The sequence below is a fragment of the Polyergus mexicanus genome, unplaced genomic scaffold (genome assembly GCF_030449975.1).
Source record: "Polyergus mexicanus isolate NDT 795.1 unplaced genomic scaffold, iyPolMexi1.0 SCAF_26, whole genome shotgun sequence".
In the NCBI taxonomy this organism is placed as follows: domain Eukaryota; kingdom Metazoa; phylum Arthropoda; class Insecta; order Hymenoptera; family Formicidae; genus Polyergus; species Polyergus mexicanus.
In genome coordinates, this window is record NW_027223346.1 from 2,958,159 (window position 1) to 2,976,243 (window position 18,085).

General features: G+C 28.1%; 1 protein-coding gene across 2 annotated transcripts; it reads left to right on the forward strand.

Annotated features, from left to right (window-relative positions):
* Nucleotides 1-51: 51 nt before the first annotated feature.
* On the forward strand, nucleotides 52-13,022 carry Start1 (Steroidogenic acute regulatory protein-like). 2 transcript variants are annotated; one of them, XM_070314179.1, is made up of 11 exons: nucleotides 52-349; nucleotides 5,378-5,672; nucleotides 6,087-6,167; nucleotides 6,298-6,375; nucleotides 7,257-7,310; nucleotides 7,393-7,525; nucleotides 7,779-7,996; nucleotides 10,312-10,476; nucleotides 10,613-10,717; nucleotides 10,790-10,965; nucleotides 11,093-13,021. In XM_070314179.1, exons 2-11 carry the CDS (start codon nucleotides 5,430-5,432, stop codon nucleotides 11,298-11,300), a joined length of 1,461 nt encoding a protein of 486 aa, XP_070170280.1. In that variant the 5' UTR covers nucleotides 52-349; nucleotides 5,378-5,429; the 3' UTR covers nucleotides 11,301-13,021. The 2 variants fall into 2 exon arrangements, with proteins under 2 accessions (XP_070170280.1, XP_070170281.1); XM_070314180.1 differs by lacking the exon at nucleotides 52-349 and adding an exon at nucleotides 2,884-2,953 and having other exon boundaries at nucleotides 11,093-13,022.
* The last annotated feature ends 5,063 nt before the right edge of the window (nucleotides 13,023-18,085 follow it).

Genomic DNA, 18,085 nt, shown 5'->3' on the forward strand with positions numbered 1-18,085 from the left:
GCTAATAAATTCCTAGACGAATATATTATACAATATGCTGGATTTTTTGTAAAACATTGCATTAGCTAGAAACAAAGAAACGTGTGCCATAGATTTTTATATCTTCGTGATGACATATTTATCTTGTCACGTTAAGTTAGGTGCATTCGACGCGCCTTATCTGACAATCTGACTCCAAACGCATGATTAAACATACATATGAATCCATCTTGTTACTTGTTTATATTCGACGATATCGGAGTACAATACAGTGAGGCCGAGGTGCGTGCGCGATGCATGTACGTGACATTGTTTCGTTAAACAATTCGGCTGTGCGATCGCATCTATGAGCACTCTCAGCTACAAAACGGTAAGAAATATAATGAAAAAAAGAAGTTAGATGGCCACGCGATACGGCGAAGCTTTTATCTTTACGTAAATATGTTCTCTTCGTACGGCAGAAATGTGTGAGATTCGCTCTTTTGTCGATCTTTGAAATTCCCCTGCTTGCATCGCTCGACGAAGTAAATTGAAATAAACGACTGCATATAGGATTTTGAGGTTAGGATATCGAATTAACCTTGTTAATACCGCGTATCATTCTCATATATTCAACGGAATAATATTTCTTCTAAATATTTTTTTCAGCCAATTTATGTTAAAAAGGTCCGATATAAAGCGCTATATTATATATTACACAAGTTTTATATATAATTTTTTCTTTTTTAAAAGATAATTTCTGTATAACAGAATTAAATGTGTCTTGAAAGAGATATAATCCTAAGATAGCATACAATTAATATTATATATATTCTTTGACTATTCTATTTAGCGTCAAATATATTATTTTAAGGATATTCTTACAGAATTATATCTATGAATCTTTATAGAATATTCTTGTGTCAAAACAATATTTTATAAATAGAACATTGTATTTAGAACGGTCTCATTTAGAATAAGTTCTATGTATAGATTCATAAATCTATTTTTTTTCAACAATAACAACTATAGGCTTAAGATAAGTTCGCAAGTTTGGTAAGGAATCGTTTTTATTTCCACTTTATTAGAATATTCAAATATTCACTGAAGGATATTTATAGAATGTTTATAGAGAATATAGGTTTTGTGCTATCTGGGAGATACAATAGAATAAAACGAAAAAGAGACACACCCATACAAAAAAAAATAAATAAATAAATATAAAAAATATATTTCTAAAAATAAACTGAGAATTCGAATTAAAATATCAATCGACAAAAAGATCCTATACAAAATCTATAATTAATATTTCCATTGAATGCTGTGTCTTTTAAGTTAAATATCACTTATTTGTTATAATACATATCACAAAAAAAAGAAGAGAGCCATATATATATATATATATATATATATATATATATCTTGTAAAAGCAATGCATTTAATCTGCTATTGTGGCAGATTAAAGTTATCATTGATTTCAGTCGCAGAGTTAAACAGGGTTGGGAACGTTAAGGTGGGTATACACTTAGCGAACGAACAGCGAACGCGAAACGTTTTGAACGTTTTTCTCGCACGAATTGTCTTTGATGTACCGCCTCATGAGGGAATCGAACCGAATGCGAATCGAACGTTCTGTTCGCATTCGCTTTGGCATATATATCTGCTGAATGATAACAACCGAACGTTCGCAATCGCCGTTCATTCGGTGTTCGTTCGCTAAGTGTATACCCACCTTAACTCTATAAAAGTAACGCGTTACCGTTACCGTTACTTGGAAAGTAACGATTCGTTATACTGTTTCGTTGTGTTTTTGTTTTTTGTAATGCTAAAATAAGCTATTAGATTATAAAATTATTTAATAATCAATATTAAATGTAATAATCTATTTTACAATTAAAAACTTTAAATTAGTCTCTATATAGCAAGCGTTTTTTATATTAAACTTATTTAATGATTATAATTTTTTTATGTTAATATCTTTACTTTTTAATACACTTATCTTTATAGGAATTTAAATTGTAATTTACAAATTTCAATTTTGTCGAAAATTTTTATCAAACATTGTTTTTAAATATTGATAAGAGAAATATTGATATTATTAAGAGTGTATTCCAATATTCACTATCAGTGTTGTAAAATCTATAAATTACGTTACTATAGATGTTCAATACTGGCAGTGACTATCAGAATGCAGCCTATGATAGAAGGCTACAAAATATTTTTCAAAAAATACATCTATCGAATAGATATAAGATAATAAAGAACCAAAAAATAACGATAAAAGTAACGGTTAATTCGTTACCGTTACTGTAAAAATGTAACGACGTTACCGTTACCATTACAAACAGAAAAAAGTAACGATCGTTACCGAAAAAAAGTAACTGTAACGGTAACGACGTTACAAGTTACTTGCCAACCCTGCAGAATTATTTATGGAAGTTTGTTGTATGCTGTGTTGTACGGCGTGTGTGTGTGTGTGCGTATGTGTGATGAATGTGTATATGTATAACATATGATAATTTATCCTTAACGCATAGCAGTATGATGATCAATTTACAATTAATTATCTTATATTGTGTATGTAATAGCTAAATATTAAAATTTTTCATATGAGATAGTTATATTTTAAGATTGAGAAAACTTAAAAATCAATCAAGAGAGAAGATAAAGATTTTGTAAAAAATCTATACATGTGCAAAGATCAAAGATTTATGAAAGATATATTTTAAGAAATAATCCAGATTTAGAGATTCAATGTATAAAAGAAAGAAAAATGATATTTTAAGACACAATTATAATTTATATTAAATTCCAATTACATTAAATTTTAAGGAAGTTTATGTAATGTTTATATACTTGTATATAATTATAATATATTGTATATAATTTATATATAATGTTTAATACTGTCAAATCGCATTTTAAGCAAATATAATTTTTTCAATTGCAGAAGGGTTACTCAGCAGAAGATTAAACATTGCCGATTATTATACAGTAAAGTGTATTTCTAATCTAATGTATACATAGCGTTATTAGGTTTGATCGATAAAACCCCGATTGTTCGCACAATTGAGAGAATAAATATAAATTATTCACAAAAATTAGAGGAATATCTCATTTCTCTTTAAAAATATGCAATATTTAGCCAGTTGTAATTTCGTTAAAAATGAACGAAATTTAAATAAAAAAGGATTTTTTGAAATCTCAAAATCTCTACTTTCAAAAATTCAAGATACTTAAAAATACAAAAAACGTGAAAAATAAAATTTTTTTGTCGTTCTACACAATTGTTTTCTAGGTCAAATTGAAAAACGGAAATGTTGCTCACTTTTACGTTTTTTTTTTCATTTGCATTATATCTACATGTTTTTGAAAAAAATTTTGACAATTATATTTCGATAGAGCAAAGTTTCAGCTTTAAGAATTTGTTTTTGGAATTGCGGATAATTTTTAACGGAGTTATGAGTAATCAAAGTCAAAATGCTTATTTTTTTATTTAATCGGCGATAATTTAGTAACAAAAAATGTTAGAAAAATTAAAAAAAGGATTTTGAAGAGAAAACTTTAAGGTTTCATATTAGAACGTCAAAATTTTTCGTAGATTTTTTTGGGACACGTAACAGGCTCACAAAGTGAGAAAAAAATGTCCTATTTTATTTAGTCATTAGTTTTTTATATGTAAAAATTCTCAAACTCACAGAAACTCAAAAAAATAGTGATCTTTTAAAAGTAGAAATTTTAAGCTTTAAAAGCCCTTTTTTATATTGAAATTTCGTTTATTTTTAACAAAATTACAGCTGGCTAAATTTTGCATATTTTTAAAGAAAAATTAGATGTTTCTCTAATTTTTATGAATAGTTTATTTTATGTATACAAAAATAAATATTTGTATAAACAGTAACGCCAAAAATTTTCTCATTTTTTAAATATCTAGCAATATGCAATTAAAACAAGTCTAGCATAATAATATAACCATATACTCATATACATATATAACGAATAATAAACTTACTTAAAAAAATAGATAAAAGATAAGATTATCGTTTAGATCATAAGGAAAAATATGCATACTTTTTTATAAAGAACAACATATTGTATCTTTTAATTTTTATATTTATATCGAGGGGTAGGTCACTAGTGGTTATAGTGTACAAAAATTACCCTTGATATGGATTACCTTTAAATTACCTCAGATTACTTAAGATTATCTTAGATTACCTCAGATTATCTGAGGCTACCTTAAGGGACTACATACACCTAGCGGTAGGAAAAATAGGGAGAAATTTGATAAATTTTTTTTATAAAAGAAATTTTTTTATTGAAAAATCTCTAGCTACATCTTAAAGTAGGTCCTTAATGTATATTTGGTAAAATTTTCATTAATAAATATTGAAAAATGTCCTGTGGAGACGTCATCTCCTGGAAGCTGTTTGACGATGCGGTAACCATTGTAGCTCCTCCAATTTTTATCTGAAATCAAAAATCAAAAAATCTTCTTAAATTATATAAAAAAAGGAAGTTTTTGTCCCAGTCGATTTTTTAAATTGTGATTTTTCGAAAAATGGCGGCCATTTTAATGCAAAACTATAATTTTTAATCTGATACCTTCGCATTCAAATGGTAAATTCTTACTTTTTATATTTTCGTGTCCTAGATATTTTTGTTCTGTACACAAGTTATCTATTGCTTATTTGTATGGAAATTAGAATAGTTAATAATTGAAACGAATTTATAATGAGGATAAGAAACATCGATATTTTCAGAATATTATTCCAACAATATTTTTTAAATATTTTTATTAAAAGAAACTTCATCTAATTTATCTAAAGATTATATTCACATAAAATAAACTGCTTTATATATACGGAAAAAAAAATTAGCTACTATAACTAAAAACTGCGTGTGGTAACTAGATTTCAGTCGTAATATATGGATAGCGAACATCTTAGCTGTGACACATATTTATTAGGTGTAACAGCGAACATCTTGCTGTGATATCTATTTATTAGGTATCACAGCAAACCGTTTTGCTGCAATTTAGAAATTTATTTTGCAAACCATGATTAGCTATGGTAGCGAAAATTTTTTTTTCCATTATAATTTCTGTTATAGTAAAATAAAGGATTTTTTTCTAATATTATTTTTACACAAGAAAATACATCTTACATCATGCACACAACAATGCTATACATGAATGCTACACGTAGCATTTATAAGAATTCATCAGACATCGGTGAAATATATCTTACACAATCTAGTGTCTATTTAGCATATTTTTACAGTGTTTGCTCTTCTTAGAAAACATGGATATCTATATTATTATTGCTAGACTCGTTTTAGCTGTGCACTTTCTGCTTTTTTAGCTGATATTATTACAATTACATATTAATACATATGAAGTATTTTATTATCTTAAAGGTCGACGTTACAACAACGACGACGACGAGGACATCAGAGGTGTATCAGAGGGATGGCAGAAGATGAGAGACAAATTAGGATGGCTGCTGAGGCCATACTGAGCGGCTCCATCAACTCCCAAAGAAGTTCAGTTACCCAGCATAGCATGACACGGTCGCCAGATATCGTCTTCAGCGAGGATTTGATCGCAGGAGCGAGACACAACGGCAGAATGTCCAACGTCAGACGTTTCTTCTGCCTCTTCGTTACCTTCGATCTTCTCCTTACATTTCTCATGTGGCTCATTTGCACGATGGTATATTGTAATTCGATTGTATTCGAAACATTATCTATATGTTTAATCAATAGATAGATTGAAATATTGATCTTGTCAGAAATGTATAACATTTTGTAATGCATGTGACTTGCTTGCTGCTACTGATTGGATGGAAATTACACTTTTTTTACTCTACATTTTTATTTTAACATTTGCAAAAAATGTTCTTTTTTTATTCCTGCGCATTTCACGTCTTTGTTTATGCAATTTTTTTTTAAATTCTAATTTTATTTTTTATTTGGTTTCTTGCTGATCCTTTTTTTTTCTACTACAATTTTATATAATCAAATATTTCTTTTTTTTTACTTGCTTGAATATTTAATTAAATAAATCATTTAAAGATTGTTCTTAAGAGATTTTAATAAAATTTAAATTACTCTATTATATTTACAGATTGCAGGTGAAAGTTTAAATACAGCTTTCGAAAATCAGGTGATACACTATCATATAAGGACATCTTTGTTTGATATTGTGGTAAGTTTTATATATTCTGTCGTTCATCGTCAATGAGTTTAATTAACTGGATGACGACAGTGACATTCAGTTCATCATAATTTTTCATTATTTATTGGGAGCAGAGATTTTACGGATTTCATCTTCTCAGATGGCAGCGATTTGCAGGTTCACCATCTTGTTGCTCTTTTATGCGCTACTGTATCTTAATCACTGGATCATTGTAGCTGTAAGTATATTTATTTCAATCGAACTTTCCTGCAAAAAAAAAAGTTTAATGAACTATTTGATCTAAGAGGTTTTTCTAGTTTGACGCTTTGAAAATAAAGATGATTTTTAAGAATCTTTTTAAAGAAAAGTATAAAATATATTAATTCTAAATTTTGCACGTTTATTAAATAATATTTCAAATATATCCTGAATTTTTTACAAATAAAAATATTTTTGTTTCGGAATTATAGTAATCTAATCAGGATGTCTAAAAAAAATGATAGATATGATTCCAACCGTTATAGTCATCTGAAATAAAAGAACCAAAAAGATTCTTAATTTGTATGAGTGTAGTTATCATGTGAATTAAATCGATATTTGCAAAATTTAAATTTTCTGACAAAAGTACAAAATTAATCAATTTTTTAGTAAAAAATGATATTTTTTTTAAGACGCTGTCATTTTTTTATTTTTCAATATTTTTTTGTATTCTAATTCATGCAATAGCCACACTCATACAAATTAAGAATCTTTTTGTTTTTTTTTATTTCAAATGACTATAACGGTTGGAATTATGTTCGCCACAAACAACAATTTTTTTTAAGACACCCTGATTGGACTACTATAACTCCAAAACAAACAAATACATCTGTTTAAAAAAAATTCAGGATATACTAAATGTTATTTAATAAACATGCAAAGTTTAGAATTAAAATATGTTTTATACTTTTCTATGAAAAAAATTCCTAAAAATCGCCTTATTTTCAGAGTGTAAAACTAGAAAAACCCCTTAAATAGCAAAAATAAAATAAAGAAAACATAATATCTTCCTAGTCTTTATTTAATATTGTTTTTAACATTTGTAATATGAGCAATAATTTGGGGTTTTGTGTTTTACAGATATCAACTGCCACAACATGTGCCTTTTTAATTGCAAAAGTTTTTCTTCTTGATGTAAATATTCCCGAAATATCTATGTATTACTTTTATAATCAATTTCTTCGACTTAATTTATATAATATATTGTATTTTTCAGTGGACATCAGCTAATCAACCAGTATTCCAAGTTCTACTAATCTTAACATCTTTTGTGTTATCTTGGGCGGAGGCTTGGTTCTTTGATTTTCGTGTTATACCTCAGGAAACTCAAGCGAGAAATTGGATTCGGAGTAAGCTTCTCTTAATGATTTAATTTTCTTTCCTTTTTTGATCTCGTTAATCAATAAATAATAAAATATAAAGAATAACAATATAGTAAAATTGAAAATTTATTTATGAATTAATATTTTGTAAAAAAGATTAGTTTAGTTAACACACAGCACAATAAAGTAAAGTCGAGAGAGAGATTATTACAGTTTAATCATAATTTCGTACATTAGTTTGAAAACATAAAAAGATCTCAGTAAATTTCTGTATTTACAGACTTTCCGGATACGGAAAGAACTCCTCTACTACAAAATGTCATTACCGAATCACGGCAATACGCAGCAAACGTCGATCACATGAATACATTTTTCACACCTGTGGATTCCCCAAGTCATTCCGATGATGAAGACATCTCCAAAAAGCAAGGAGACTTGAGAAGCTTATCAAGATCCAGCGAGTTATCTATGTTTCTAGCAAAACTTACACCTGATAAGGTTGGTGAAATTATATGGCAAAACGACATCGACGAGTGTCTAAATAAGAATATAAAATCAGAGAAGATATATGTAGAAATATTGAATAGTTGGCTTAACATAAAATTTTTCGATAAAATCGCATAAATTTAAAGTGTTTTCCCGACTATGTTTCGGCTTTAATTGATTACTACATAAAATAAACGTGTATCATCATCGACAAGATATCATTAAAGATCGATGGTCTTATGGGATTTAGTATGATTGGAAGAAAAATTCGTTGCGTGTTATTTTAGTTCATTCAGATATTGTTTTATTATCGAAAGATGTAAAGATCTTTTATGTAACTATTTCAAGAACGACAAAATAAACATTTATTGTAAAATTATTGTTTCATTATCGACAATGCAAAGATTTATTTATCTACAGTAGCGCGTAGCGAGCTGTTTTCCAAGGCTGACGATCTTTAATAGTATCTCGTCGGTATCACTAATTGAGAATTTAAAATACGCTATATTCGCGTATGCCAATCAATATCTAATGAGGAGATCGATAAGGACATAACAAATCGCATATGTCGAATAATATAGAATCTCATCAGTAGTTATATATCAGTAGTTATCTCTCTCTCTCTCTCTCTCTCTCTCTCTCTCTCTCTCTCTCTCTCTCTCTCTCTCTCTCTCTCTCTCTCTCTCTCTCTCTCTCTCTCTCTCTCTCTCTCTCTCTCTCTCTCTCTCTCTCTCATCAATAGATTATAGTGATGAGTAATCACTAACTGAGAATTTAAATAAACGTATATTCATATATGCCGCTCGGTATCTAATAAGGAAATTGATAAGGAGATAACAGAACATGTGTTGAATAATCCAGAATCGAACAATATCAAGAAGGCTAAATAAACTTTAAAATTGATGTCACAATCTTGAAAGATTATGAGAAAGAAAAGAAAAAAAACTAACTTTATATTTGATGACGCACTAAGACCTGTTTAACGCTATACCATCTGCTGTTATTATATAATGTGTTTCTACTGATGATGGTAAAACTTAATTTTCCGATATAGGATAATTTTATATTAATACGATCGATTCTAACTCAAATCTCATTAACTCAAAAACCTCGACTGTATATACGATTTTCCACAAAATGTTTTCCTATTTATTACATCTTAATCTATTCCTCTTTGCATAAAATTTAAATAAAATTTATTTAGCGTTCTAAATTTTAGAAACATGTTGAGAATTAACTGTCTTATTATATAAATGTCATGTCAAGTTTATTTTTCTACATGTGCCCATAATAATCTCTTAAATAGCAAGAGATAGCAGAAAAAAAATTTGGGGTGGGAGTAACAAATATATAAATAAGGACGTTACCGTTAATTGGCTATGATTTATTACCTCGTTTCTGCGCGTTCTGTCCTATTAAATTTTAATCTGTAAACGATTGTGCTTCTTAGTTAATTGTTTGTTATGTTATGTTTTTAATTCTTAATACGTTCAATATACATATCTTCATGTGTGCGATTATACGCCCCTTTTTTCTCGGTGACGCGCTAAAGTATTTGCCCAAGTCTAGAGTGAATATTTGGGACCCAAAAAAAAATGGGAAAAAATCGTCAACAGACGATGAAATACTTTCTGTGAGTTATCTAATATGGATTCGTCTGTTCATGTCGATATTATTATTACATATACTTTATGAAATCGAATCCCTATTAATCTTATAAATAAATTTGATAATAGTATAAAAGTATATATGCAAAAAAAATTTATTTGAACACAACAAAATTTGATTAAAATATAGAAAATACAGAAAAATTCAACTTATTTTATTTTAATTGCGATACACATATGCATTAATTTATATTGCATGTAAAAGATTCGAGACATGTATGGATAAGAACAAAACCATATAAGATATTCGCAACATTTTGCAATTATGTTATACAATATTTCTTATTATTATAATTGCTCACTAATTTTACAGATTTATATGATATTTTGAAAATGATTTGTAATGTTCTAAAATGCAAACTCTAAGAGCAAATAATTTTTGTCATTCTGATGTGTTTAAGAGTATTGAAATATCATGTTATTATTTTATATGAATGAAGGAGTACTGTAAACCAGATTATTCATCATTAATACAATATAACATTGCAAGATTTATTTTATTTAATACTTTTTTTACAATTATTGTATTGATGCTGTATTTCTAAAATTTTAAATTAATATAAACGCGGATATATTTCTATTTCAATATTTCATTATCTTAAAAAAAATTGTAAATATTTCTAAACTTGACTTTAGTTAAACATCAAAGCTTTTTTTTAGATCGATGAATATAAAACAAGGGCATCTAAAATGTTGCAAAATTGTCACAACTTATTAACATCAAAAGAATGGAAGGTCGAAACTATAACAACTGATGGAGACGAAGTATCCTATATGCAGCTGCCATCAGAATGGAAATTGGATGGAAAGGTCATGAGAATCACCGTAAGTTAGCATACATGTAGCATAAATAAAAATAAATAAATGAATAAATTATAAAAGATAGAATTTTCTTCGCGCGCGTGCAAATAAATAAATTTTCTCGTTTTATGAAACAATAAAAGTTATTTAATTGTTTCAGGGCATTGTCAACGCACCTGCTAGTATATTAATAGACTTATTGTTTGATGATATCGAAGAATTTCCTTTGTGGAACAAACTTGTAACAGAATCGATGAAACTACAGGTAATTTTTATATTTTTTTTTTGTTCCTATTGTAATATTTTATTGATATTGGTAACAATTATTCATTTTAAGAATATTGATGAAAACACGGATATCATTTATCAAGCGACAAGTTCTTATGGTGGTGGACTCATTACAGCGCGAGATTTCGTTATCTTGAGGCATCGTAAGAAATGCGGCGATTATTATATGAGCAGTGGTATATCTGTTCCCACGGCATTGGTTCAGATACGTCCAAATATGACTAGGTGAGAGAGACATTGAAATTATATTTTTTAATGTATAAAAAGGATCAGATTGTATAATTGTTATTTTAAGGATAAGATTGTATAATTGTTATATATTTTAATTATTTTAAATATCATTTTTTTTAAGGGGTGAAAATGGTATCAGTTGTTTTGCAACAGAAGAATTATCTGACGAAGAAGCCATTAATAAATGTCGCTTCACCTGGATTTTAAATACAAATCTTAAAGGCTGGATACCACAAACAGTAGTAGATAGGGCCATGTCCACTAGTCTAATTGACTTCATCACATATTTAAGAAAACATTTAGACGATATGCAGAAACCATTAGTCTAGCAAAATATCGCTCATAAAAATGATAAATAGGATTACCTATTCCTACCTATCTACTTATCTACTATCTCTCTATTTACCTATCTACCTATTTACCTATCTACCCTCTTTAATATATTATGTTAAATCTATATATCTTTTATTTAATATGCATTGACGCACATAAGCGAAATATTGAAATTCCTTATCATTATAATATGCATATTATAATGATGGATCTCCTAGAAAGTATGCTTTAAACATATTTGAAAAGAGAGATGATGTCCTTTCTTTAAACAGAACTTTTTGAAGAATTGTTTAAGATTCAACTAATGTGAAAAGTAATCAAGATATGCAAGATAGGTCTATAATAAAAATCCATTTACTATAGACAAAAATTTAAAGCCAGATATATGAGATAGTTATAATTTGACAATTTATATAATCGAATTTATATTCCAATTATATTGACAAATTATTTTGTGTTAATTTAGCTGTAGAAATTTTTTATCAGTGACTATGAAATATACATGTTATATCTATCATCACAACTTATCTAATGAAAAGAAATATATACAATTTTTTCGTCACGAAATTAATTGCGATAAATGTAATCTTAAATGAGAAAAAAACGTACTACCTTATTTTCATCAATCATTGTTTTATAAAACCTATAGTGTAGTAGTACTAATTAAAAGAATTATATGCTTTTTGTGTATAAGTGCCTATAAATTCGATTAAGTGCATCTTTTGATATGTAATGTATATAGTGTATTGGAAATGTGTCATACACGCTTAGTATACATGATGGCATCAATTTACAGTGTATCGCGAGACAACAAAGCCGTAATATAAAAAATACTATAGAAATATTAAAATAACATTTTATTACGTTTTTTATTTTATAGATTTATTAAAAAATGTTTCTCTCTTTGATCACGAGAGTCATTGTAAAGCCTAATGTATTGATATTGTGTATATAATGTGCATTTTTAAATGAGGCATACATATATTAAATAAAAGGTTCTGAAAATATTTCACTTTTTAAAAAGATATGATAGATTGTTATTATTAATTAATACACACTTGATCAATTTTATATTTCGATTGATAAATATGGAATGCATACTATGTTCATATTTATGTTCCGTAAGTGCGTTTTATTATTATTGTTTAAATTTATGAAAAACATGCATATTTGCACACGTTTATTATTGACAAGTTTTCTTCGATTAATCAGCATTAGATATAGATACATGTCACGAACGTCGATATTAGGTTTCCGCTTTATTTGATATGCAGTTATTGTGTTGTGTTGTTGCAATTTTATGAGAGATAGTATATTTGTTTCGAGATAAGTGCGTAGTGCGCATGCAAGTTGAAGAATTGTTTATATTGCTTTCATGCCATCTCGGTATATTTGTGAACAATATAATATATAATTTTGTAATATATTAGATAAAAGAATAATGCAACAACACTAATGCAGTCTTCTCTTCATTTCTAAAAAAATAAATTTCTGTTATAATTGAGAAAACAAATTTAAAGAAGTAAATTGGCCTACTTTATTATGAAAATTCAATTCGCAAAATTAATAGTAAGTTAAAGAAAAATTATATGATTTATTGAGAAATACTTTGAAATTATCATTAATCAAAAGATGAAATTCAATTATCAAATCGTTATATATATAAATATATTAATTGTTGAAAGATCTCTTATAATGACATGAATCGTGCTGTAATATTTTTAACTTTTAAACTATTCAATGTATAATAGTGTATTCTCAACTTTATACGACATGTTTGGTATACATGTCTATATAATATATATCATATAATGTTCCTCCTCATTTTTAGATTTTCGTATATTGATATTATAGTAATGATATTGTTAAGAGACGATTTTGAATTTCACATATGTGAAATTACAGTCGTATTACGACTGTATCATATAGTAAATACGACGATAGAACATGTGTATGCAGAAAAAAATGTATAAATACTCTACTTTGTTTTATATATTCATAATATTATACACATCGAGATAGCGATTTCTCTAGTATCATCGTTTTGTATATGTTATTTGCCGTTTATGCAATACATTCTTGCATTTTCGTTCTGGAAATGTCTGCTGTAAATCAGTACTGTGTTACATAAATGAACAATATATCTAGACAGAATAAGATAAGAGAATAGAATAATCTAAAATGATTTTATAAATCCGGTTTGAATTCGAATGTAAAGATATACTATAAGTCAATAAAAGCGAAGAAAGACCATATCCTGTTCTTTTTCCTAAATGTATCGAATCTCTTCAATCCTACATCGATATACCCAGTGAAAAATCACAGGTCGGAAAAATGGCTATTAGACGTCTATAGATGTTTATAGATATCTAATAGATATCTAATACACGTTTTTTTGATCGGTATTTCTCATTGGATGGTAATATCATCCGAAATAAATAAAATATTTTGGTCTTTATTTTCTATTTATTTGTGGTCGCATAAAGTTCAATTGTTCTCATGATATATAAATTATCGAACATCTCCGTTAATCGTTAATTGCTAAACATCTAAATATTTGCGCATCAAGAGTATACGGTATATGAGAACAAAGATACGATTAATGGTAAAATGGATAGAAGCGGTAATTACTGTAAATTCCAATAATGTAACGGAACATAATTAAGTTCGTTGCATAGCATCAAAATTTCGAAAAAGAAACTTCGTTGAATATATAATTGTGTCATAATATATGTATACATGCAAAATTACAATTAATAATATGATAGATTAATTTGATAAGATAAAAATGGAAATTTTGTCGACTAAAAGATTCATTATTTTATAAACAGGAGGAAGTGTGTTATTAATAAATATAAGGTGAAAATAAAAACATTTTTTAGGAATCGTTAAGGGGATCCTGAACCGACCAAACGCAATTTTTTGAATTTACCAATTTTTGTAATGGCTATACAGAATTACAAATGCTTTTACATGATTAAAGTTAAAGTTAAAAAACTTTTTAACTTTTTTTTTCGTTTTCAGCATAAAGTCGACTGTCCCACAGAGCATTGATGTATGTACTTTAATCATGTAAAAGCATTTATTTAGACAGAGAATAAAGGAAAACGTAAGATATAAGATTGTTACATGGATTTTTTTATTGAAATTAAATAATTTAATGAAGAATGTAATATGCGAATTGATGGATAAGCATAACTTTCAAATGTGGTATAACATAACTAGAAAATTAATATAAATTGTGATTGCGCTTTTGAGGAAAGTAGCGATTTAAAATAAGGGCATTCTCTCTTTAATATTTCAATATGAGATATATATATATATATATACTGAAGATGAAAGAGAGAGCTTATATGAATGATACATAAAAGTTATAAACTCTCTTCATTTCCATAATTTTACAATGGCGCGGCCCGAAAAGTAATATATTGTATAATATTCTGTTACACATATCTAGAAAAATTGGCACTATATGTAATGTATATATCAATTGCTCGATTAATTAATTTGCAAAATTAGCGTTATATGCAGAAACGTGCGGAGATCTATTGACCGAGTAACATCGATAGACGTCAATTCACGGTATTGTTGTAACATAGATTGTTATATATATTCCAATTATTGCGAGTGCGACATGTATGTGAACAATAGACACATATTTCGAACCACACGTAGATGTATGTGGATGCATGGTTATACTATGGTAAATTGTTACAGTTGAACGTCATTTGCAATTTGTCACACATATTTGGTTCGATATAGAGCCAATATGAAATGGCGTTTGTAAAATCTGTATTTGATCAGTTTGTTATTCGTACTCAATTATTAATCGCAAGAATTATTGTTACGCACTATTTGTCGTTTGACCTTCATACAAAAGGAATTTTAAGTGTATTAAAATTTAAAGGGTAATAGTGTTTCTCTATATAATATTCGTTGATATGAGGAAGAGAAGAAGGGAAAGATTCTCTCTCTCTCTATTTCTCTTCACATTTGTTTTAAACGTCATACGTGATCTTATGACAAATATCTTTTTCAACGTTAATAATCTTATATAATACATACTATATGACTTTTATGACAAAGAGAGAGAGACATGTATAAAATTTTTATATCAAACTATTATTATTTTTAGTAAATATGCATAAAAAGTTACATTTAGTCATCGATTTTATCGCTACTTAGATATGTTGTAGGGGCGGTTCTTCTGAGTAATTCGCCGTAAGAAAAAAGTGGAGGAAAGCATTCGTTTAGAAGATATGACAAATTGAAGTTTCACAGTTTTAATGCTTTATCTCGGGTATTATAAAGTAATATTAGAAAAAGTGAAGTTTGCGCGTACGTTTGTATTTGTTGTAGGGTAGATATGGAAAAAGTATTTGTTTACATTTACACAGGGATAGGTACACGATCATAGATATTTTGTCAATAATCGGTTTCACCTATTTCTCGCAGTTCGTTAACAGCTTTCAATATGCGACTACATGAATTTTTGAGTCATGTCTTCAATTTTACTTTTAAAACTGAAAATGGATTTGGGTTAGGTTATATCTTCCGGAAGTGAAGCCCCCCCGTATAAGGGGGGGGGGGGAGGGGAGGGGCGGAACCCACTGCATCCACGCATATACTTTACAACGCGAAGTGAGGTCCACCCTACAATTATTATGTGGATGGGAAAGTATATGCGTGGATGCAGTGGGTTCCGCCCCCCCCCCCCCCCTACAGGGGGGCTCCATTTCCGGAAGATATAACCTGACCCAAAGCTATCTCTAATTTAAAACTAAAATTTAGTTTCGATTATGTTATTTAACCCATTTATGACCCTGTACCTATCTCGTAAATGTAAACAAAAAGACATTTCCTATGTCCTCTGCAAGAAATAAAATGTACACAAATATTTTCTCACTGTTCCTAATATTATTTTATAATACTTCAAAGAAAGCATTAAAATTGCGAAATTTCAATTTATTATATCTTCTAAACGCTTTCCCCCACTTTTTTCTTACGGGGAATTACTCAGAAGAACCTCCCCTACAACATATCTAAGTGGCGATAAAGTCGGTGAGGTGTAATCTTTTATGCATATTTACCTTATTTTTTCTAATTTTATATGTTAATTATTCATCTTTAATATGTTTCTACTTTTATTAATGATCGGAAAGCTGATATCTTGTCAAAAAAGATGGCGACAAAATTTTATGTAAGAGAGATACTTGTTTATCGATTATACAGGGCGTCTCCAATTTAAATGGCAAAACTTCAAGAGCGTGTAGAGGATCGAAAAGATAAGACAAGAAGTCCTTTAGAGATTTGCTCGTTTTTGCTCCATTTTAGAGAAAATTGCAAAAATCCAATCTCTCACTGTCAGTTGCTCTCAACATTTTGAACAATCTGCATTAAATAGATGATAACATAAATAATATATAAATAAATGAGTAAAAAAACGGAAACTTGTTTTGTTTCTTTTTTTATGATTTTCTCCAAAATGGAGCAAAAACGAGCAAATCTCTAAAGAACTTTCTGTCTTAGCTTTTCGATCCCCTACGCGCTTCTGAAGTTTTGCCATTTAAATTGAGGACACCCTGTATAGTCAACAACTCAACCGCGAAAGCATTAACGCTTTGTGTAAAACACTATTCTATAAAGTTCTTTTTATATTGTAGCGTAATATTTGTTATTATAAATAAATAATTTTATTGTAAAAAAAACATTGGAGAAACAAAGACGCTGACAAAAGATATTAATGTGTGGTATGTACAGAGAAGAAATTCTTCAATTAGTGGAGAATAAAAGTTAAAAAAAACATGAAAGTGTAATGGGAATATAGTAAAAAGCTAATATATTTCAGGTGTTGATTATAGACGAGAGAGAGAGAGAGAGAGAGAGAGAGAGAGAGATACAGCGCGTATATTAAAATATAAATATAATTTTTCTTTTGACAAACACAAAAAGTGATCAGATCTCTTTGCGCTTTAACTTTTATAATTATATGATTTATAATTTGCATTTTTAGAACATGTAGAAAAACTAAGCACTTTATTTGCATTAATAATTATAATACTATATATACGATCGTTATAAATATTTTCATGCATATGCAAAACGAAAGGAGAATGAGATGAGGGACAAAAACTTGTCATATAAAAAAGATATTACGGGGTGAATATCACTAAACACGGCTACTATCTAAAATTGATTAGTATCTTTTTAACGATACGAATAAAAACTGACAATGAGAATTTTTCTCGTTTCTCAACAATGTATACAAATGACCATTCGACCCTTGAAATACCCCGTTTTTTTAACGATAAAAAGACTTAATTATAATTTAACATTAATAGATCTTTCATAAATTTCTAATTTAAAATGTCATTTTGAGTTTGACTATTATTATTACATTGAAACTTGATTCTATTCACATATACAACTTTACATATTTATATATTATATATATATATATATATATATATATATATATATATATATATATATATGTATATGTATATAATATTATCAATCAATATACAGAGTGTTCCCGGGTTAAATGGCCAAACTTGAAATATGAATTTAGGACCTTAAAACAAGAAAAAATTTTCCTTTGGAAGTATGCTCGCATACGCTTCGTTCAAGACATATTGACTTCTAAAGTTATGAACTATATAGGAACGAATAATTTCGTCCTAAATTCATATTTCATTTAACCCGGGAATACCCTGTATATTATCAATTAGCAATGTAGTAATTGTTGTATATATGTATATCAATATATTTTTACACATTT

Coding starts and splice junctions, on each gene's coding strand:
- Start1 (XM_070314179.1), top strand. CDS start 5,430: ATGGCAGAAGATGAGAGACAAATTAGGATGGCTGCTGAGGCCATACTG. Junction 7,997..10,311: donor CAAAACTTACACCTGATAAG/GTTGGTGAAATT, acceptor GCTTTTTTTTAG/ATCGATGAATATAAAACAAG. Junction 10,477..10,612: donor GAAAGGTCATGAGAATCACC/GTAAGTTAGCAT, acceptor TAATTGTTTCAG/GGCATTGTCAACGCACCTGC.